Genomic DNA, 22,871 nt, shown 5'->3' with positions numbered 1-22,871 from the left:
ATCGACCCTTTAGCGACGGGAACGTTCTTTCTAAGTTTACGTCCAACTCTAAAGTGTTATATCTCTAGAAGAAAATAAGAAGCCCTTTCATATCTAATCGGAAAGCTACGAGTCAGCTGCACAGACCTGATTGAAAAACTCAAACGAATTTCTTACTAGGCGGAATCTTGTAAAACAGAATCGAATCATGTAGCTTTTGACTTGATCAGAGGTCCTTTTAAAAAGTCAGTTTTTATCCAACATGTTTTTATTTTCACTGAATTGGATCTGAAATCTCGCTGAAAACTGTCTCTGTCGCACAAAAAGAAAATACATTTCCTGCAAATTAGAGCAAAAACGGCGATTTCAAAGTCAAACTGACCTCTACTGTACCACATGTTAGATCCAATCAATTATTGGGGCTTAAGCCTCGAGCATTTTCCCATTTTTTTACTAGGGGAAGTATCTTGTGGGGGGGGCAAAGATGCTCGACCACCGTATAAGCATTCATATTCTTTTCCTTTTAGATGTGCTTGATCTCAGCAGAATGTCATTTCAATATTTGTCTCGATAAGTTTTATCTGATGTCTAGAAGACTTGGTTATCCAAATTTAAAATTTGACGAGAGGTAAGGGAAGCGAACCAGTAAAGAATAAATTCTAAGAATTTATAACGGAGGGAGTGTCCAATATGACCTTAACTCGAATCCCCTAAACTTTTCTCAAGTTTTCTGTCTCGTTCAATTGATGAATGCTAAAGTCTGTTTCAATATAGTTTGCAGTGGATACAAAAAAGCTGTAACTTTTGATAAAAGTTGAATTGAACGGCCGTTTTCTGCTTGTTGAAAAGATATTCAAGAGCTTTTCTTCATCTTAATTTCCCAAAGTTTCCTCCAGTTTTTGCCATTTTTGTAATATTTCAACAAGCAGAAAGCCGCTTTGATTCGAATTCTATCAAAAGTCACAGTCTGTAAATTCAACGATTATATTAAGACAGACTCAAAGTCTCAAGAATTTCAAGAGTTTCAAAGTGTATTTTAAAGTTATGGGTCTCTTTTTCCAGTTTAGTAAGCAAAGGTAGGTCCATAGGTTATCAATATAAACCCTCGAAAATCTATTACTGTTCTAGACACGAATGATGAATATGAAATATGTTCGTTCTTTAAGACACGCATGTGTCACAGACCCGCTGGGACCCCAGCCCCACTGGAAAATTTGGCAAAAATTCGTCCCCTGTAATTCCAGCCCCACTGGGAAATTTACTTTAATTTTATCCTTATTCGAAATTCAATGTTTGAAAATGGCACTCCAAAACCATCCCCACTGGATTTTTGGACCTACCTCCGGGTACCCCGGCGGAGGTTCTATAAAGTAACCCATGTCCGTTCGTTCGTCCGTCCGTCCGTCCGTCTGTTACCTGCTTTTCTCGAGATTGGCTCATTAGTTTTTTCTGAATTTTTGCACAATGATGCAAAATGGCAATGCCCAGAACGTGACGGAGCCCGATTTTTGAAAAAAAATTTATTTGGGCAAATTTGGGCCAAAAACTACCTAAAAATACGGTTTTTTGGACTTTGTGCATAATCCTGTCATTACTTTTTTCTGATTTTTTGTACAAAGATGGAGGGCAAGATTCTCTAAAGAATAGCTGAAGTGGTTTTTCCCGGAAAATTCTTATTCGCCTTAAAAAACGGATTTTCGTATTTTGGGGAAATTCCCTTTAACCAAATAAGAAAATACTCATTATTTCTTTCTGGTTTAAGTGATTTTCGTATTTGGGGAAATTCCTTTTTACCATTTTACATTATTCAACACACAAGCCTTATTTTTCCATTCTGAATTTTTGTACAATTATTGTCACTTTTTTCTTATTTTCATCTGATGTTAATCATTAGGTAGGTCCATTTAGCATGTTGCTTGTTTAACCTTGGAACAATAGAATTTTTATCCCCATCGAGATTTCAATAGAAATTTTAATCCCCACTGTAAGAAAAAGTTCTACCGAAACTGTGAGACAAGGGGTATTTAAGGCGATTTAGTAATCTAGTGGACTTTTATCTTTTGTAGGATGATGGATTTCAGTTGGTTCACACTCTCTACAACTGGTGTATTGATGGTTTCATGGGTGGGTTGTTTCAAAGATCAAGTTCAACTCCATGATAAGCCTGTTGATCGCGGTGGCAAAACATTGGAACATGAAAAGAACAGCAAACAAACTGCGGAGATTTACCTCATGCCTAGTAGCAGTCGACAATCGGTTGCCGTCAAAGTGGAAAAGAAACTGACACCGTAAGACCTTTTTGGCTTGATCTTAAAGATCACATGACATAAATAAAAGATGTAATTATCCTCTTATGTAATTACCTCATCACGCACATTACAAGCTTTTTTTTATAAGAATGGTGTAAATCCATTTCATCATGGATATTCTTAACTTTTTGTTCGAAATCATCCTAAAATATTCTTAGGTTAGGATCCTAATTCAGACTAGATTTAACATTTAGTACAGAAGTCTCAAGCATAAAATGATACTTTTGTGAAAGGAGTGAGCCTTACTTGGGGGTAATTGGCAATTTATAATTGAAAATGCTCTAAAAATGGCATTCTTAGCTTGAGTAGGAAAATTCCATGATGGTGATATTGTTAATTTTTGGCCATTTTTATCATGGACATTCTTATAAAGTGTAATTCTTATAAAAAAAGCGTGTATTGAAATCAAAGGCATTCACAATCTCCCTTAAAAAATTCTCATGTTGGACTCCATATAGGGCTTCATTTTCCGAACTTCATGCTCTATCGGTCTCCAAGGTTGATGTCTCTTCATTAACAGTCAGCACCCGCTTAAGGGTCTGCCAAAATTAAATTTCAAGTATTTTTTTCTTCATATTTTTAGACGACCACCACGAGTGTTAGATCAACAAGAAGCTTTAAAAATCAAACAAGACGACGCACGAAAATTGTTCATCCTTAACCTCGAACAAAGTTATAATTATTATCAAAGAGCAATGGTGAGTGCTGTTTGTGTCACATTCTGCTCCGCTTTTTTCCCTTCACGCTGTATACGAAAAGAGTAAACACGTTGTTAACAGAAGAATTATAATTTTTAAGTTAATCTTGCATAAAGCTTACATACTAACATTTTTTTATAATTGAATATCTTTTATCTTTTCTTTTGAAAGTATTATAGTAAAAGACTTGGCCATAGATTACAAGACTGTAATATGTTTGATTTTTTCTTTGTTTTCAGGTTTTGGCGCACCGTGGTCAGAACTGGGTGTTATTACAGCATATCTGCAACAAACTCATCCAGTCCACAACTACCATGATGATGACAATCACATTATTGAATAACAATATTGACCTTACCAAACACGAAACGCCCTACACTGTCATCCAGCTACGCCCGCTGATCTACAATGTTTTTTACATGGCGGCAGAATTCTTACTGGATTTCTTGAATAATCTTAAACTGGAACAGGATGTGAGTATAGTCTTGTACCAGAAGACTTCTAACTTGAAATTTAGATTTATTTGTCCATTGAAATAAAATACATTTCAAGCAGGGTTTTTTTGGTCTAGCTTTAAGTACTCAATTATGATGTAGCTCTAATGAATTACAGTTGCCTCTCTCTAACTCGATCTTTAGAGTAATATTCGAATTATAGCATTTTTATGCATTTTCAGCCTAGGGGACTAAGATTTAAGCTCGAATTACAGAAAGATTTGAACTAAAGAGATTCTAATAAGAGAGATTAGACTGTAAAGTTCCACCCAATTTTACTGATCTCAATTTTCTTCAATCGCAAATAAGACTCTGCTAATTTTGTAAATCACCCTCTTGTTGGTCTTTCAAACAGAGTAACATTTCGTTAAACAACGACTTTCCATCGTCACTTCAACAATCGTCAGAGTTGCCAGACCATCACGACGTGGAAAACATTTCACACGTGGATTACGGGAACATCAAACGTGTTGTTATGTTTGCTGTTGAAGTGTTGTATTACCAAGAGAAATGGGAACGACTCTCCAGCCTCATTGTCAAATTCAATGCAATCACAAGGTAAGAACACAAATTTTTGTAAAGCCCGAAGGGCTAGATGGGTAAGGACGTATCAAATTAGATCTAGCTTCGGCTAGAGAGAAATGGTTATCTAATTTTCTCAGGCTAAAGAAAATGATCCCTTAAAATGTTTGCTGCATTTTGTCGGAGGACAGATTGAATCTAGCGTAACCACCTTTCCACAATTTTCCAATTCTGGCAGTATTACTTTTAACTTCTTACAACAGGGGGGCACGCAGTTACTACAAGACAGTATGACACTTACTACCGTGGTGGTACTGTATTCAGAAGTTATGAAAACAGTTACTACACACTAAAACTAGCACTTTTGGTGTAGTAAGTGCTTATATTTTAATTTTTTTAAAGAACTTTCAAAATTTTTCACAAAAAATGAATTTTTTAAAATATTTTTGTTATAAATAGACGAAAGAAAATTTGAAATTTTTCTCAGACCCAACTTTGAAATTATGCTTTCCCTAATTATCATTAAAATGTTCTCAACAGCTGTTAACCAAGTAAATTAAAAGAAAATCTAGCACAAAAATGGCTTTAGGTTGAAAAATAATCGCAATTTAGGGTAATTTCGAGCATGTTTTTGATGATATCACTCAAAAACAGGGGTGGTAACTGGAAATCTTTTCTGAAAACAGTTACTACCAAGGTGTAGTAACTGCAAAGGGTGGTGATCCTGAAAAAAAGTGTTGAAAAAGCACTTACTACACATCATGTCTTGTAGTAACTGCATGCCCCCCCTGCTTACAACCGACTAACTTATATATATAGGAAGTAAGTGGAATGATAGTTCTCGAAGCTGAAAACATAATTCTTTCCCCTTTCATCGCATGAAGATCCCAGCTAAAGAATTTAAGTATACATATAACGCTCAAGTGATTTCAATGATAGAAATGTCGATGTATAACCCTTAATAATGAGCAACAGCAAGCAACGTAAAGGAGATACTATTAAAAAGAAAAATATTAATTCCGTGTTAAAGTTATAATTTTTTGAAGGTAATCAATTTCTTTCTTTCAGCGACCGTTTCTGTACATCCCTTCTACCCATTCTGGTGTATGCGCAACAAGCATTACATAATCGTGTCCAAGCCTCAACTAAACCCGTTCCAAGGATCACGTTTGACCCCAACACTGGTTTCCCGGTCCAAATTGAAATGGAAAGGGTGACACCCGATCCTATTGAAATCGGAGCACACATTGATCCGGAAGGGTCGGATCTATACAATGTTCCGGATGATGGTTTGCAATATTCCATCGCGCCTTTCAATTTCGATGTATCGTTGGAACGGTTTAGGAATGCTTTTGATCAGAAGCTTTACACTGTGAAACAACTTGAACACGCTCGTTTACTGTTGGTCTCATATCTCGCTGCTAAACAAGGAGGTAAACTGTAGTTATTTTTTTGTTAGAATTTTCATTTAAAACTAAAATAACTAATACTTGAAGTTATTGATGCCATACAATTTCCATATAATTCAGTCTAATGTACACAATCACCCTCCAACCATCTTGGGAATTTTCAGTTTTCAAGCTGGTTGTCAGGTTAAATTGTCAATTAGACTTGATTCTATATCTGGCTTAACCAGGGGGGGGGTCAGTACTAAAATGTAAGACATACATGAGTACTAAAAGGATTTTCGCTAATTTTTGACATACCCCCACCTATTTTTCGAAAATGTTATTTTAGTACACATGTACTAAAATTATTTTGAGCAATTTAACATAGATACCACCCATTTTTTGCCCTTTTACGGCTTTAAATTTACCAAAATGGGGTCATTGTTACAAACCTAGTCGAATTTAGTGCATCAATCTGCAAAATAATATAATTTCATTACTAAACTGTGCTGAACTGTACATACAAATATTTTTTTTAAATATTTAAAAAAATGGAAAAATTCTGAAAGATTTCTTAAGATTTTTTTCGAAAATTCCTGAAAAAAAAAATCAATTTTTTTCCAAAATTGTTAAAAAAATGCTCCATTTTGGCTGATTTTAGAACAAAATACTAAGATTTTTCAAAAATTTCTTTAAGGGACCACCCTTTTTGGTATTTTAGTACACATGGTACTAAAATTATTTTTGAGCTTTTTTGCAGTACCACCACGTCACTAAATGTCATGATGTCTGAGATTTTAGTACCGACCCCCCCCCCCTGGCTTAACTATGCTTTTTGTTGGTTTTAGTCCAGCAAAGAAAACTAGGAGCACTTGAGTTTTATGCAAAGCACCGTTCATTTTCTTTGAGTAAATTTGAACCTCATCCTTGAAACTGTTCGTCTGATATCTCATCAAAACAGAGATTCTAACGACACATTACTTTTTCAGATGCTCAAAACATGGGCAAAGTGACGAGTGAGGAATCGAAAGTGAGTTTCGCTGCTTCACAAATCAAACCTCCATCATACGACCCTGAAGATCTTCACTTAAAGACATTCCAAAACAGAGAGGATCTGGAATTCTATCCTTTGATCGAGAGTGAACAAGTCGCATCTATCGTCATGTCTTACGAACGCGCGGTCGAGATGCTGACAAAGACTAAACAATTTGATTTAGCAATACAAGCCATGCACGAGTTGGGAAACGTTATGTATCACTCAAACAATATAAGGTAGGAGAATTTTTATAGATAAGAGCTCTCATTGATACCATTTATATCAACAACAACCTTTCAAGATGCCTATCAACCCTTAATGGCGTGGTCGGTTTTTGGTATATTGGCCAATCTTACTCCCCTTTTCAGTTGTAAAAATACCTAACTTTTCAAGAAAGACTATATATGAGGTAGAAGGTTTTCTGAAAAATTTGGGTAGTTAGAATAATTTTAAGAGGAAATTCAAAAACCTTGTAAATTAGAATTGATGAGTAAGCAAACGTTATCACTTTTATTTAAAAACAAAACCTTTAAGATACAAAAAAAGTTCTACCTATAAGAAAACTAAACGAACCTCTTCCTCTTTTTCGAACCCACAATTTTCTTTTGTATGTAGGTCAGCTTACAAATGGTGGTGCCAAGCACTAGATAACATTCTCCAAACAACTGATGCTCTAAACAACTGGAAGCAGTTTGTCAACATTGAAGACCGTACTATACTTTCAACCAAACGTTTATTGGATATATGTGGTGCCAAAGGATGTCTTTTAGGCGGTCTCATTACAACCAGTATTGCTAAGTAAGTCACGAGTTTAGATATGACAGTAATTGAAAATTCTACAATCCCATATCAATGCCATCCAGGCAAAACGTCCAATTTCAAAATAAGTGCCTGAGAAAACTTGTTTGCTTTTAAGATTGACCCTTTTTTGTAGTGGAGAAGGATCCTATCACAAGAAAAAAGAGCAAATTTCCAAATTTTAAGTTGGCAAAGTAAAGAAAGTTTTAATTTTTCTCAGATATTTGGTAATCGAGATTGGCCCTTTTGCCTCATTCGATGGTAGCGATATTCACCCAAGGAAATACTTGAATCTTTCCAAAGAAATTTATAACTTGAAACTGGCTACATGGAGATGTGATGGAATAAGAACTGATTCAGCTAGATCAGGTCTCAGCTCTCTCGCCCGTTCGTTTTCTACTCTTTTGGTCGGATGGATCTTTGTCCATCAGGAAATTTAGGTTTTCTTCACTTAACACACTGAAAAGCCAACGGAATGGGTTAGGAACACACTGCCTTTCCTAAAAACGATTTTGCTTTGTCACTTTTTCCAGGTACATCCACCCGACGAACATTGATGTTTCAACAGAGATTTGTCATCTTGCTGCTTCATTTTTTCAAGTAAGTAAATTTCTTACATCTAAGCCTCCAACATGAATATCATTTGGGTCGATAAAATTTTTTAAGTTATTTAAAAGCTTCGTTTTTTAACCCTTTCCGTGCCGATGTCGTATATATCCGACATGCAAATTTTCACTCTAAATTTTTTTACCTAATTGCCGAGGCCTTTAAAAAAGAGGGAGCTCTATTGCCGAGAAATCAGCTTTTAGGAAAATGGTTTTCTTATTTGCCAATGTCGTATATATCCGACATAAAAAAATCCAAATAGTAATAGTGACAGTATATATTAAGTGCTCAAAAGATTTATTTCAGGTTTATTTTAGTCTATCATAAAATATATATAAAACAAATGTCAAATACAAATGTCAAACATTGGCAAATAGGAATAAAATATCCTTGTCGTATATATCCGACATGCGGCAACACGAGTTAAAATTTGCATGTCGTATATATACGACATCGGCAAATCAGGTTACTAAAAAAAATTACCCCTCGGCAAATGGATTGGGGTACAAAAACAAGGTAACGGCACGCAAAGGGTTTTTTAATAATGACAAGATTAAATTAAATGACAAATTGATTTTATAATGACTTACTGGCTTCAACTCGTTACGTTAATTCGAACGAGTCTAATCAAAAAATTGAATTGCAGTATAATACAGTGGAGTCTCCATAACTCGAATCCACATGGGAACGCAAATTTGTTGAAATTATGGAAATTTCGAGTTATGCAAGTACAAATAAATGTAGACCATGTACCGGGTTAATTTAATGATTTTTTGAAATTTCGACACTGAAAGTTTTTTAATAATGACTTTCGAACTACTTTTTCAAATTTAATGTATGATCCTCTATACAATCAAAAAAGAATGAACAAAAAATCTAAATCCTGAAGCTCACAATATCTCGACAAGCCTGTATACTTTTTTTTGGTGCACCCGGTATAACCGTTCTACTTGCTCTCAAGATCATCTGGAAAAGCTTATTACTAACACGGAGAAAGTTTTTTTTTCGTGATGTGATGTTATTTTCATAAAAAAATGAATTAATTTATGAGATGTAGCGTTTAGCAGAGGTTTCGAGGAGCTTCATCTTGAGAAGATGGTGTTTCTTTGGATGGCAATTCTGTTTGGTATGCTGGTTGCACCATACCGTAGTAGCTTTGCCAGCACCAGACATCATAGTTGTACTAATAAGACATCCCTTGTATAAAGATCTCTTGCTCGACGCTCAAGCTACCATCTTTGTTGTATTCAAATTGATATTGACCTGTTACAGGTGGTTGTCCTTCTGTGGAATACCACGCGTTTAGGCTTTGATGTTGGTATAAAAAAAAAAAAAAAAAAAAAAAAAAAAAAAAAAAAAAATAACATGCCTTGAATGAAGATTCGTTGCTCAACAGTTAAACTGCTATCTTTGTTTTGTCGATGAAGATCTGCAACCGATATTTGCTTTCCAGCTTTAGAGTATAAAACGTTTTCTTTCAGCTGTCCACAAAGATGCTGACCTACAACAGATGTTTTCTTTACTTTTTGGGAGCGCTCGACAGTTAAGATGTTATCACTTTTCCAAGTGTTGTTGTTATGTTGACCTGAAGAAACTATTTGTTTTACTTCAACATGGCACGACTCGCGTTCTTCCAAATCAAAGCTAACTTCCTTTTTCTGTTTTTGAGGGTTGTGGAAAAGCTCACTGATAACCTAATAAGTAAAAAATATGCACACAATGGATAACAGTGTTTTAAAAACAAACGAATGCAATGGTTTGAGAACACAATATTTGGTTACAGAAATTTATGTGTTCTTATCACTCTTCAAAAAAATATTAGAATGAGAACGGATTGAAATGGGTACCCGATATTCTTTTTTTTTTTGTGTAATTTCCTTTACCTTTTGTTCGGCACGCTTCTTTGCTCGAATTTCTTCTTTCAATGGATCGTAAAAAAGATCTTCAAGGATCTGAAACAAAAGTAGTTTTTTTTTTACAGCTAGGCCGATAAAATGATACATATGGTTAAGAGCTGAAACGCAACAAAATATACCAGGAGATGCATGTATCTTATGGTGTTAGGTTGTTGCCGCTAAACCATCGTTATACTTTCAAGTATAGACTTGTAAGTTCAGACATTAGAGCAGTCGGATTGATAATGCAAAATTCAAATCTCACTTCAGTACTCAGTTTAGTAGTTTACTATCGAACTAAGACCAATGCGCATGATACTTTGGATTACTTTTATTTTCAATATCATGATAATGTACGTTAGCGTGTTATGCGATTAATTAATAGAACTAGAACTGTAATATACGTCTTGGCACCTGTATGGATAATGACCAGTTCAATTGTAGGTGACCATGTGAATTCAGTCAAATTGAACAAAATATGTATACCTTTTTTTGCTCAGCAGTAGATTGTTCTTTTGATACATAAACTGTTTGACCAAGAAGGTTTACTCCTTCTTTTTTCTCTGGTTTCTTCAAAACCTCAACTTTCTGAGGGTTGTGAAACAAACTTAAAACACCAGCCCTGAAAAAGAAATTTGAAATTAATGCTCTCGTAAAATCATGAATCTTGATGCACAACTCGAGATGATTTTATATGTGATTCATATACTGTATTGAACTGGAACTTGATGATGTAAGACCCCGTACAACTTAGACTGTTATCACATCTCGCTTTAAAAATGAGACGAAGGCAAGGCTTGTGTGCAAATAATCTCATTAAGTTGTAAAAATCATACTTACATTTTCAATGACTTAATGAGGCTATTTTTTTCAAAATTAGCAATGAACGCACAATTGTAAATACACAATTATGCACAAAATATACTTTTTGCACTTTCAATTCGTAATAAAACACGAAATTCACACGATTCACCCGATCAATATTCGATTCAAATCGTTAACGTGATAGTAGCTTATCGAAAACGATGTTAGCACACCGAGAACTTTTCAAGAAACTAAAGATTTAAACTTTTGAAAAATAATTGACGTCAGATTTTATTTTGAAATTCCTTTGGAAGTGACGTCAATTATTTTTTCAAAAGGGTAGACCTACATTTTGTTGTCTATTATTCTTCCTAGCGGTGGTTTTCTTATCTGTTTCGAATTACAATCGAAGCACGGTCAATACTCAAAAAACGAAATACAGTTGACTCTCGCTAATTCGAACTCGAACGAGGAATTTTATGTGTTCGAATTATCTATAAAACATTGTTTACTGAAGCCACAAAGACAACTTGTTCGTATTTTATGAGACATTTGAATTTTTGAGGTTTGAGTTAAATAGTTTTCACTGTCTAATAAATGAACCTTTCCGTTACCGGCTTTCCTCCATTTCTTTTCAGGCGTTGTTTTGCACATCATTGGTTCATCCTTCAGCATTCCACTCTTACATCACATACGACATCTCCACAGAAGAAACGGTCAAACAGGTCATCCCTGGTCTTCATTTCTTCTCTGATATGCATCATTTACACTGTGGAAACCTCACCTCGCATCTTATATGGCTTACAACTAGACTGATAAGGAATGGTTTCTACCTGCGTTGTCAGCCTCTATTGACGCTTTCACACTATATGGCATCCACAATCTGCAAGGATATTAACACAACCATCGAAGTTAAGCTTCTCAGAATCAAATCTCTGAGTGCTTTAGAGCGTTTTGAAGAAGCTTTTCATCATTTCTACCACGTGGTCAGCGGTAAGATGCTTCCGTCACCGGCAGATTTCATTCGCGCCAAAGTCAACACCAAGCATTTTGTTTTCAAAAATACTAAACTGATCACCGACCAATTAAACGTTCATTGTTTACATCAAGTATGTGGCATAAATATTAACCAATCACCCTACACAAACATCTACGGGAGAGAGCTTTGCAACAAAATCTCCATTGCACAATCAGGGCTTTTAGCCTCCGTCGCAGAGCTTTTGAATGAGATTCCCATTGAAGCATCCCCATCTGTCTCTAAAGAATCGAGTACTTCAAGTTCCACACCGAATTCTAACAGCAAAGAAAAGATGATGAACAAAGAACGTGGATCGCCACCTTCCAAGAAATCCGACCGCAAAATGCAAGCCAAGAAATCGAAAGAGAACATCCAATTGATTGACGTCAAACAGCACTCGTTAAATAACCTGAAATGGAAATTGTTGAACAGTGCAGAAAATGCTGTCAGAGATATATTGAAGTTGATCGTCGTCCCTAAGAATGGCGAAGGTATTTTTGTTCTTTCTGTTCCTTTCTTTTCTGGTATTTTCAAATTTAAAATTTCGTGCATGCATCTGTCAACTTCTCGAAATAGGAGCGTTCTGATCGCCTTCGACTGTGCTCGCAGACTTACTTACTATGTCTCTACTTATACTATCCTGAATGAATGTTTTAGATAGTCATAATTATCTTCCTCTCACAACTTCAGTATTGCAATTAAATTGAAAAATTATGTGACGTTTTTACTATATTTTATATTATTTTTTCAGCGAAAATGCGTTCAGAAGAACTGGAAGCATACATTGGTAGTCAGCTACAACTTTCGCAAATCGAAAGCGCGCGTTATCACGTGTTAGCTTCAGCCAATCACATTCACGAATGCTTGATTGCTATCAATTATCATACTACGGTAGATTCAAATCAGGAGATTAGTAACACTTACGAGTATCAAGCCAAGCCGAATGAAAGTTTTGACAAGGGAGACACTTCTATTGATTGTTTGACTTGGTTGAAATGTCGTCGAATGTTATCAAGCCGTCTTTCCGACGAAGATAATGCCGTCGGTCGTCTTGCCGGCCCGATGTTGTCACTTGTCGGACGTGTTGGAAGTTTTGAAGAATATGTTCAAAACGCATTAGTGGAATGTAAGATTTTCAACGACACTTCGAGCGCATGCTTGTTGAAGATGTTACAAATACAAAGCGATTTGAAATGTGGCAAAGATACTTATGACATAATTGAGAGATTGAAGGTTAGTGAGAAATATTTTTTCTTTGATCTTACTTTAACTACTACTCAATTCAGTTTTTGTTTGGAATGGGGTAGCACGATTCCCATATTTTTTTTATCAGTTTTAACGAATTTTAAGAACAAGTTTCTACATTCAAATTGCAAAAGAAAAGAGTTTGGCAAAATATTTAGGAATTTTCATGTTTTCGACATTTCGTTTTGCTATAGGAATTACAAGAGGTGTTATCATCCTATTGGATACTACCATCATCCTTGGTTACCTTGGAGATCGAAGTGAAAGTCTTGTTAACGGATATCTGTGTATTACTGAACCCGTCCAATCTTCCAATGGCTGTCGAATGTTATGAGGATATCGAATCTTACTTCTTAAATCAGGTATGTTTAGTCTGAGCGAATGCTAACAATCTTAACATTGTACTTGCATTCTAAAATTATAACTTCTCGTAAAAGAATGTACACATTGTCACCGTAATAATTCTCATTTTTTCAGACTACAGAGTTTACCCGTTTTAGAAAGATTTTTTTGACAAAAAAACTTTGCTTTGACGTATAACTTTGACGTAACTTTTGCGTATACCCCTGTCGATAGATTTTCATCATACTCAATTATTATTATTTTCTTACCAACAGCTCGTTTTACAAGGATACAATTGTCATACGTCCAAGAAAATGCCAGTACCTTCACAAATTAACTTTCACTCCCTTCTTCTGAGCGATTTCACATCCATCAAAATGCGTTTGTACCGCGCCAAATCGCTGGGAATGGTGCACGCGTCACAGCCAGTTCACGCTCGCGTTTGGAAGGAAATGATTAAAGATGTTGACTCTATCAATGTTCTGATTGATCGATTGACCAATAAAGATTTCGCTGTCAAAACTGAACTAACCCTGCTCAAAGGTCAGTATTTTCAATTTGTTGGGGGATTCGTAGCATCTTTCGTTGGGTGCAACCACATGTGATTGGTTTGAAAGAAGATTTTGAGAGGGTGCCCGCCAATTAATCCTGGAAAAACTTTTATATCTTAAAGAATGGCTTTACAGACAAACTTTGATTCAACATTTAAGCCAATTTTTGCAACCTTTAGCGAGATTTACAGGAGTTTAATCAGTCTTTTAAACTTTAAAATCTCTACATTTGCAATTGTTCGTGTGTTTATTACTTCTAGTCCAACAATGCTAATGAGGTTCATTTTATTACTGTTTCCTTTTCCAGCCGAAATTCAACGTTTCCTTTACGAACTTGATGAAATTCCAATGACAACTGCGCTGGATTCTTTCTTGGAGATTATTGATGTCGTTCGGAACACTACCATTGATTTGAGGTGAGTACAGTATTCAGAAATGTTTAGTCACTAGCATCTTAACAAATTCAGATGAGCATATGGTACATTGTTAAGAAGCTTCTTAAAACACTGATTTTATCTCTCAGTGTTAAAAATGCTTACGCCACAGTGAAGTATATAAAGAGGCTTTTCCGTCTTATAACTCTGCATAATTCACCAAAATTTCAACATGTGTTAATTTACTCTGTGAAATCCATTCTCCGTCTTTCTTTTTTGTCGACTTTGAAAACTGATCATAGTGGGGGGGGATTTTTTTTTCAGAAAATAGGAAAAGGGGGGGGGCAAATGGTTTTCAAAAATCTAGGGGGGTAATCCAAAGGGGGGGGGAGAAAAAATGGCCCCAAAAAGTCTAGGGGGGAGAAATTATCTGGGGACATTATTTTTTCTACTGTGGAAATCTTTCTGGTGTGGCCTATTCGCTTTGTAAATAAATTGATTAGAAGTTATCTTTCACTAGCAGTTCATTTTTTACTTTTCATTTCACTTTTTTTTCAATTTTTCATTGTATATATAACAGAGATAACGTGAATAGAAGCATCAAGAGCAAATATTGAAGAAAAAAATTTCTAGGGGGGGGGGGATTTTTTTTCAAATCTCAGGGGGGGGGTTTAAAAGGGGGGAGAGGGATTTTTTTCCATTTTCTAGGGGGGGACCAACCTACTAGGACACTATGCTGATCTCTACTTTCATTCTTTTCTAGCATCATCCGTCGATGCTACAACGAGATGACATTAGTGTTCAGTCAGTACTTGAAACTCCGTCAAAAACCTATGACTCCCGACACAGAAGACCGAAGGCGTTCAAATACAAAGGGAGGGGCGTTACGCCCAAATGCACCTAACATAAAAAGACAACAATCGCACCCGAAAGATTGTCATCGTTTATCGCGTGGCGCTTGGGTGTGTATTAGGGCGGCAGGTGTCATAGCAAAGGCGCAACGCAAATCGGAGCTCTTAGCTGGTGAGCTATCAGTTACTTCTCTAGCCATGGAGCAAACAGCTTGGCAGAATCTTCCTTCTTTCGCTGTTGAAGATCTCATTGGCGTTGAGAATGCAGATCAGCTTAAAGAAGAATCGAACTGCATTGTAAAGCTTAATGGAGGAAACAACGTTGAAATCACTTGGGTGCATCTTATAAAGTATCTGATCCATCTAAGACGACATTGCAGCTATTCGTCTCTAGCACTTGGTGATTTCGATAAAGCCATCGTGCGAATATCTTTTCACTCGGCCGCGCGGACCATCAAGCTGAACGTCGTAGCGAAATATTTGGCAGAACATCTGACAGTTTTCGATAAAGAATGCATTCCAATCTTTCCGATTGATTTGATTGGGGGTCTGGTGGCGAGTGTGACAGCCGATATGGCGACAGTGAAGAAAAGTGCGTCGGATATTTCACAACCTGTGTCACCAATCAAATCGCCTTCTGATGATTTTATGGAAGAACGAGAAGAAGATGAAGAAGAAGAAGGTTGGAGTTTTTCACTTTTGTTTCATTTTTCATGATTACGTACTATCTTTTGAACTAAACACGACGATTGTGATACAAAGAAAGGTCCTCCCGTGAAAACTCTATTGGATCAAGTGATTGAAAACAAAAATATGAATTTGAATAGTTTTTGTGTCCTTGCCATGAGCAGGAAACGAGGAAGGTCTGGCATGAATAGTCTCTCACGAACACGAGTAGGCCTTGTATGGCTGGAGAGAGTGTTCTATCCCGACCAAGCTTAGGATATAGGCCATTCAGGGGGGGGGTTGAGGATTTTCAGATTTTTAAAAATAGGTGGGGGTTGGGTTGATGAGAAATTTCAGGTGGGGGTAACCCTATGTAGGTGGGGGTAACATTTTTCAGGTGGGGGTTGTCAAGTTTTCTGTATTTAACTTCGTTAGATTTTGTACTTTTTTGTCTTTTTCAACTTCGCACATACTATAGTTTCACTAGATAAAAATATAAACAAATGACTGTCATAAGTTCTGAAGGTTAAAAAGAGTTTATTTTTTTTCCAGTCTTTTCCTTTCCAGTTTGTAGTCCTCAGGACTTTTAACTGGGATCTTTAGTGTTCCTAAAAGGAACAAGACCTCCAAATTCGAAGGTGTGATTCGATTGCGCCGATTTGCGCATATGAGTTGGAGTATGGTGTAGCCCCTTTCTACCGGCAAGGTTGCTGAAAAAGGTGGGGGTTGGGCTGATATGAGATTTCAGGTGGGGGTAACCCTATGTAGGTGGGGGTGACCTTTTTCAGGTGGGGGTTGGAGGGGTGTTGCCACTATGCATTGTATTATTTTATTATTATTACACTACATTTAGTACAGTTGATGCTCTCTAATTCGATCTTCAAGGGGAATTGGATTTTCGTCGAATAAGAGAGCTTATCGAATAAGGGAGCGTCGTTTATGAGAGTTTTTTGTTGACGGGGACTTTAAATTTCATCGAATAAGGGAGCCTATCGAATAAGGGAGCGTCGTATATGAGAGTTTCTTGTTGACGGGGACTTTCAATGTTATCGAATGATGGTGTAAATCGAATAAGGGAGCCTATCGAATAAGGGAGCGTCGTATATGAGAGTTTCTTGTTGACGGGGACTTTCAATTCCATCGAATAAGGGAGCCTATCGAATAAGGGAGCGTCGTTTATGAGAGTTTTTTGTTGACGGGGACTTTAAATTTCATCGAATAAGGGAGCCTATCGAATAAGGGAGCGTCGTATATGAGAGTTTCTTGTTGACGGGGACTTTCAATGTTATCGAATGATGGTGTAAATCGAATAAGGGAGCCTATCGAATAAGGGAGCGTCGTATATGAGAGTTTCTTGTTGACGGTGACTTTAAATTCCATCGAATAAGAGAGCCTATAGAATAGTAGAACGTCGAATAAGGGAGCGTCAACTGTATAATAAATTCCGCCGTCAATAGTATTATACACACTAATAACATTTAACTCGTTCATTTTTGCCACTTTTTTCATTGACAGAAGAAATGGAAGACTATCCTGACCAACAATCGATTGATTCAACTGCCAATCGGATATTAGCCAGTGAAAAAGTCGGAGATCGAGTGGACACGGTCAAAGTGCGCAACCCTTTGCAAGCCGGTGATCTGGAGATCGCCATCCAATGGTACAAACCAGAGCTGTCCAGTAACCTTGACAACGGATCTATCTTCTTGTTGCTAGCCATGAATAACAAAACAATCGCTGGGAATTCGTCCTCCAACAGTTTTTCACAAGTCTCCTCCTTGTTTCACATCGTATTCCGCCTTGAAGATTGTATAGCACTTCATGATGAAATGGTCGATCTGATTCAGAATTCGGAAGGGGCGGATCACGCCATCAAAGCAGGTTTGTTTGTTGTAACTCCTTCTATTCTGTATATGCTTTGGGTTCATTAAAATCCATCGATTCAACTTCGAACTCGAACGGGGATTTTTATTTTTTCAACTTGCAGAAAGATTCGAATTATAAAAGGTATTTTACGAAGCTCTCCCTATGACGGAAGCTGAGAATTAGTTCGAATTAGCGGAAGTTCGAATTAGCGGAAGTTAGCTGTAAATGATCAATCAAAATCGTACCTAGGTTTTTTCTTGTTTCGCTGAAGCTATGTAACTTACTAAAAACCAAGCCGCTATGAAAACAAACGTTCGAACGTTCTATCCAATTATAGTGGAAGTTGCATGACAAAGTCAAACTGAAAAACCTCTTATACTATAGGATTAACTGTATGATACAGTAATTTACATCTCTCCTCGCTTCAATTTTCAGGTCAAGCTATGCGTAAGGTGACAGTAGGAGCCATAGCAACATCGCAAGCCGTTTCTAAGATGCAATCCGCCATCTCATCAGTGCAAAAGAAGAGCTCAAAAAGCATTCCTCCTTCGAGACAAAGTACCAAATTTGTAGATAGTGACGAAGACTTGAAATCAAAGATGATACCGATAGTGCAAAACATTTCAGAGCTTTTGAAGAGAAACACTATTTCTTCGTCACCTTCAACAGTTTCTTCTCTCAATGTCATGGAAGAAAAGGTTGGGAATAGTTCTTCAATTTATATTCCCAGGAATACCTCGTCTTTTTACTGTTGTTCAACTTCTTGCTTATTCAACATACAACCAGTGACATACCAACCTCGCCCCTGTGTAGCACAGGCTTTACATGTTTTTTTTTTTATAAGCATACAAAAATCCGAAAACAGGCTCAGAGATGCTTAGGTCAAAAGCTTAATAAGGCTGAAAAATGCTTGAGGGGATGCTTAAATCTAAAGGATAAATTTAGGAAAATACTGAAAATCTGTAAAATTCCAGCCAATAAAAGCCAAAACCAGGAAAAAAACATTTTTCGTAGGCTCAAGTAATGCTTGCCATATGCTTAACTTTTCCCCATATCTGAACCTAGATATGCTTATAAGTGCAATGCTTATAAAAAAACATGTATTTACGTTACTGATGAACGGCGGAGATGCCAAAGAGTATTATATGGCGCTATCAGTAAGCACCAGAAAGCTGATAAATACGCAGAGACATACTTGGGGAATTGTATATTTGTTTGAGTGCACATAGAGAATACATTATAGAAAGTATTTCATTATCACTAAAGAAAAAAAAATTGCGCATATAATGAAAATTCGCGAGATTTTTGCATTGTACAAGAATTAAATTTCTCGAATAGAGCTTTTTTAGGAGAGTACAGTATGAGAGAGAAAGATTTCGTGAATCAGCTTTTAAAGATTTTTGGCGAAAATGACTAATGAGTTTGCATTGTGTTCTTCTTGGGTGTTATGAGAAATAAATGATTTAAATTTATTGTATATTCTTATTTCAGATTCCAGCCATGGAAATGTCCTGGTCAAACTTACTTTGCTTGGAGAGTATGTTCAACCCAAGCCTTGGTCACATTTCTCGAGTACCTGAGACCTTCTTCGCCTGGTTCATTGAACATTTCAACCGTTTAGCTCGCGTTTGACGAAGAGGTAATCTAACGTAAATGAATACTCATCCTTGAAGGTCATGAATACTCAAAGGTATTTTTAATTTCTTATTTTTTGTGTGGAAATGTGTATGCTATATATTTTTCATAATTTCTGTGTTGAAAGTTTTACAATTAATAAATTCTTGATAATATATTTTCTTTATAATAGTTTTTGTGTAAATACTGTAATTTAAGTTCGATTATTTAAAGAAGATTTTAGAAATCGATCGAATTTTTTGTCGATATTTTCATAGGCCATAAACTGAAACTTCGCATCAATGGAGGATTCTTTTCGCCCCGTTTGCTGATTGATACAACTAAATCCTTTTCCATTACAAAACTTCATTACAAATTAAATGAAATTCGTTATAGACACCATCAATAATAGTCGTGCATAAGTGACGATCTGTCGCCGCAGTGCCTAGTTTATATTGTAAATCATTTAGAATTTGATCCGGTAGTGTTCTTTTAAGTTTACTCGAAGCCAGTTTGTACTAATAGCTTGTTTAATCGCAGAAGGGACGCAACAGTAATAATTCAGTGGTTCTTCAACGACGCCATCGATGGCAAAAGACGGAGAGCTGCCGGCATTTTATATCAAAATAGCCGTCGCCGGTTTTTTGCAGGCTAGATTCTTCTCTAAGGAAGGATATTGACATTTCTGTCTTGCCATGTCGAAGAATTCATATGTCTCTTAATTATCAACTCAACCGATTCATGTCATCAAAAGTAAAACAAGCCTCGTTTGATCGTTGCATCATGGGAAACAGAAACGAAATTATCGTTTGTTTAGGTTATTGAATATAAAAGTATTGATAACGTAGCGCCGTAGGTGTTCGATTTGAAACTCCTGCATTGCAAATGAAGACACTTGATCCCTTTTTCGAAACGCTTGGTTTTCACGCAAACGCAAAGATTGAAAGTAAAACCCATCGCAAAATTTTGTTCAGCAAAATCGTTCTTGCGCTGAATGAATTTCTCGATTTATAAAGAAATGATTGGTCAAAAACGTTTGCTAAATTTGTCAACATCACTTCCCGTAAAAACCCCATTAACCATTAAAGAATGTCCCGAGAAAAGGGTACTTGTCCGAGAACCAGTTTTTGTGACGCAATAAAAAATTTTTTAACTTGTTCGATTAATCCTGTGTGGAAGAAGGGAGCATAATTGGCTCTAATTTTCCCCAGCAGAGTAGTCGACACAGTAGCATTAGGTTTTTACTTTGAAAAAAATAATATTTAGCTCAAATTTGAACCTCGAAAGATTGGCCTTGAAACGCACTTTCTAAAAAGTTGTATGGTTTATCGGGCTTTGATGACTAGATCAACATATATTTGAAGTTAGAGCTTTGCTGCCTCACCTAAAATAGCGTAAAATGCGCTTATTCAGCAAAATAAGTGATATAGCTGTCAAAACCCTGTAATACCATTTTCAGTTAGTACGTTTCAAGGTCCATCTTTTAAGCGTGGTATGAGAATGTAAATCTTACTGGTGACGTCACCAGGAAATATGGCGGACTTCGGACAATTTGTGGCTCTAATGGACGAAATTTTTTTAAATCGATCCCATTTTCATAATCTACTTTTCACGATCTTTCATATAAAGTACTTTTAGCTGAAATTTGTCTTTAAAAAATTTTTTAAATCTTTTGTGCAGGGGTTTGTACTTAAAATTGGCGTCATCATGAAATGTCCCAAAATAGTTTCCCAATCTAATCGACTGTGGTTTTTCTTGGTGTTTCTAGCACCCATACTGTATTTTCAATGTTTAGGGTTTATTTGAGCTAAGTCTGCCAGACCAATAGAGTTGCAATTTATAGAGTGGAGGGGGTTTAAATGTTACGGTATTTTGAACTTTCAAGTATTATAAAACTAGGTCAATGAATGAAATATAGAAATAAAATCCATAAAAAAAAAAGTCTAATTGCAATAAGTTAGTGGATGCTAAGCAGCCTAGGGTCAGATACTACTATACTATTACACGTCTTTTAGATTACTAGCTTTATTCAATGGGCTGTTCCATTAAAAAAACCATACTGGGGGTGGACGAACCTTTTCAAATAAAAAAAATTGTTGAAAATGTGTGGATATCCCCTACAAAATGGCCTTGTTGGAAAAATTATATTCACACCTTAAAGTGAGGGTGGATAAAACGAAATTATCGCCTGGAAATTTTAAAAGAACTTTTTACCCCCTTGGAAAAATGAAAAATTCCTCCTGGAAATTTATCTCGGATTACCACTTGGAAATGTTCGTATGGATATCTCTGTATGGATATAAAATGGATCATTGTTAATTTGAAAAGTTTATCATTTATTGATTCCACAAAGTTCTTTGATGCCTTTCCTACACGATTGATTGGTAGCAAAATAAACAATCGGTATTAAAGCAGCATTTATTTGTGAGCAAAGTTCCGCCACCAGTAAGGCTGTTTGACGGCCCCGGTCATCAAAGACGTCTCGTTTAAACAACATGACTAGTAAATATCCAACCAGTGGTGAATGGAAAATCAAATATATGATTAAAAGTTTACTGACTGTTTTTGCTAATTTGATGGTTCGATTTAAAGATACGAAGTCTCTGAATTTGGTGTCGCGTCGATTCTGAAGATGTGGAGAAGCTTCTTGTTCGTACTCAGTAGAAGTGAGGTCTGCCAGAGATAAGTTCTTTGCTTTGATCATCTTCATTTTCTTCTCCGAATTGAAGACCAGGAGCAAGACGAAGGAATAGGCGACAATCAGCAACACAAAAACGACGACGATTGCAATTATGACGAGTAAATAGAATCCTGGTGGGCTCAAATATCTGTCGAGAAAAATGAGATTTTTAATGACGGTTAAAGTTGAATATCCCCAAAAAGAAAAAGAGCGAACGAACGAACGAACGAGTTGTTTAGATTGAACAACTCCTTCTGAAGATCAAGCTGTCAAAAGTCACCTAGAAGAACATCTCATCTCAGAGATAGTATTTCAAGTTTAATTTTGGAAGCAATGTGGATATGATAACTTGGAGCACAAACAAAACAAGTTTAACTTTTGACTTACCTTAGAAATGGGACAGGTAGTGGAAGCAGCCAACACAAAGCAATCAAAATATTTGTCTTCTTTTTGGTCATATGTTTATCATGATTCTTATGATACTTGAGCAAGATGAACCGATCATAACTGATACAACTTAATAACAAAATCAAAGCTCCTGGCGCCACGATGCCGAAAAAGCGCCGAGCATGGTCCATCTTCGTATTATGTCTCATTGTATCAGTTGAGATATGTACTACGCATATTACAGTCCAAACACCAATAAAAAATGCTGACAATGCTAAATGGAATAATATCCACGTGGACGCCATCTTTGTTGAGCACGTTCTCTGACGTGATGATTTCACTATAACAACCATAACTAAGGAATTACCCACAATGCAACAGAAGGCGACGAGGATTCCCATACTGAAGAAGATGTAGGATGAAGGAGGTATGATATGATCGACAAAAGTCCCGTTCGTCATCTTGACGGTATCTTGTGCCGCTTTCCGATGTTCAGATATTTTATTCAATCTCTTCTGGTCGTAATGACTATTTTTTATTCCTTTAAAACGTTAAAAATTTTAGAATCATAATTTGGTTCCGTATTTTCTTACGAGCACATTATAAAATTTAGTTGAACTTTTGAACTGTTCGATCTCTTTATCCAGTCCAATGCATCTGACTAAATTTTCTTAAAACTGCCTTTCTTAAAAAGAAACTTTTCACGACAAACTCTTGCAAAGAAAAACAACTCTTAGAGCACTTTGAA

General features: G+C 36.3%; 3 protein-coding genes across 4 annotated transcripts in view; 1 reads left to right on the top strand and 2 right to left on the bottom strand.

Annotated features, from left to right (window-relative positions):
* LOC136814695 (cilia- and flagella-associated protein 54-like) overlaps positions 1–19,312 on the top strand; it is a 101,182-nt gene extending 81,870 nt beyond the window's left edge. Inside the window, exons 31-48 of one of the 2 annotated variants that reach the window (XM_067071109.1) lie at positions 507–607; positions 2,046–2,267; positions 2,872–2,986; positions 3,226–3,459; positions 3,836–4,038; positions 5,071–5,435; positions 6,380–6,662; positions 7,042–7,224; positions 7,758–7,824; positions 11,168–12,038; positions 12,299–12,780; positions 12,987–13,154; positions 13,410–13,677; positions 13,993–14,101; positions 14,823–15,592; positions 17,092–17,457; positions 17,878–18,140; positions 18,934–19,312. In XM_067071109.1, coding sequence (XP_066927210.1) covers positions 507–607; positions 2,046–2,267; positions 2,872–2,986; positions 3,226–3,459; positions 3,836–4,038; positions 5,071–5,435; positions 6,380–6,662; positions 7,042–7,224; positions 7,758–7,824; positions 11,168–12,038; positions 12,299–12,780; positions 12,987–13,154; positions 13,410–13,677; positions 13,993–14,101; positions 14,823–15,592; positions 17,092–17,457; positions 17,878–18,140; positions 18,934–19,074 — 5,211 coding nt within the window. In that variant the 3' untranslated portion in view covers positions 19,075–19,312. The remainder of the gene's footprint in view (positions 1–506; positions 608–2,045; positions 2,268–2,871; positions 2,987–3,225; positions 3,460–3,835; positions 4,039–5,070; positions 5,436–6,379; positions 6,663–7,041; positions 7,225–7,757; positions 7,825–11,167; positions 12,039–12,298; positions 12,781–12,986; positions 13,155–13,409; positions 13,678–13,992; positions 14,102–14,822; positions 15,593–17,091; positions 17,458–17,877; positions 18,141–18,933) is intronic. The other variant, XM_067071110.1, reaches the window with a different exon arrangement.
* Positions 8,891–10,650, bottom strand: LOC136814689 (uncharacterized). The gene is made up of 5 exons (XM_067071102.1): positions 10,566–10,650; positions 10,212–10,347; positions 9,714–9,782; positions 9,196–9,524; positions 8,891–8,984 (listed from the first exon to the last, which is right to left on the bottom strand). Coding segments are annotated over exons 1-5 (630 nt in total). The 5' UTR covers positions 10,568–10,650.
* A 2,006-nt stretch (positions 19,313–21,318) lies between the features above and the next one.
* LOC136814692 (octopamine receptor beta-2R-like) lies at positions 21,319–22,661 on the bottom strand. Its single transcript, XM_067071106.1, has 2 exons — positions 22,124–22,661; positions 21,319–21,884 (listed from the first exon to the last, which is right to left on the bottom strand). Exons 1-2 carry the CDS (start codon positions 22,582–22,584, stop codon positions 21,389–21,391), a joined length of 957 nt encoding a protein of 318 aa, XP_066927207.1. The 5' UTR covers positions 22,585–22,661; the 3' UTR covers positions 21,319–21,388.
* Positions 22,662–22,871: the final 210 nt, after the last annotated feature.

The sequence above is a fragment of the Clytia hemisphaerica genome, unplaced genomic scaffold (genome assembly GCF_902728285.1).
Source record: "Clytia hemisphaerica strain Z4C2 unplaced genomic scaffold, Clytia hemisphaerica genome assembly, whole genome shotgun sequence".
Lineage (NCBI taxonomy): Eukaryota > Metazoa > Cnidaria > Hydrozoa > Leptothecata > Clytiidae > Clytia > Clytia hemisphaerica.
The sequence above is the reverse complement of the archived record's forward strand: the minus strand, read 5'-3'. Positions and strand labels throughout refer to the sequence as shown.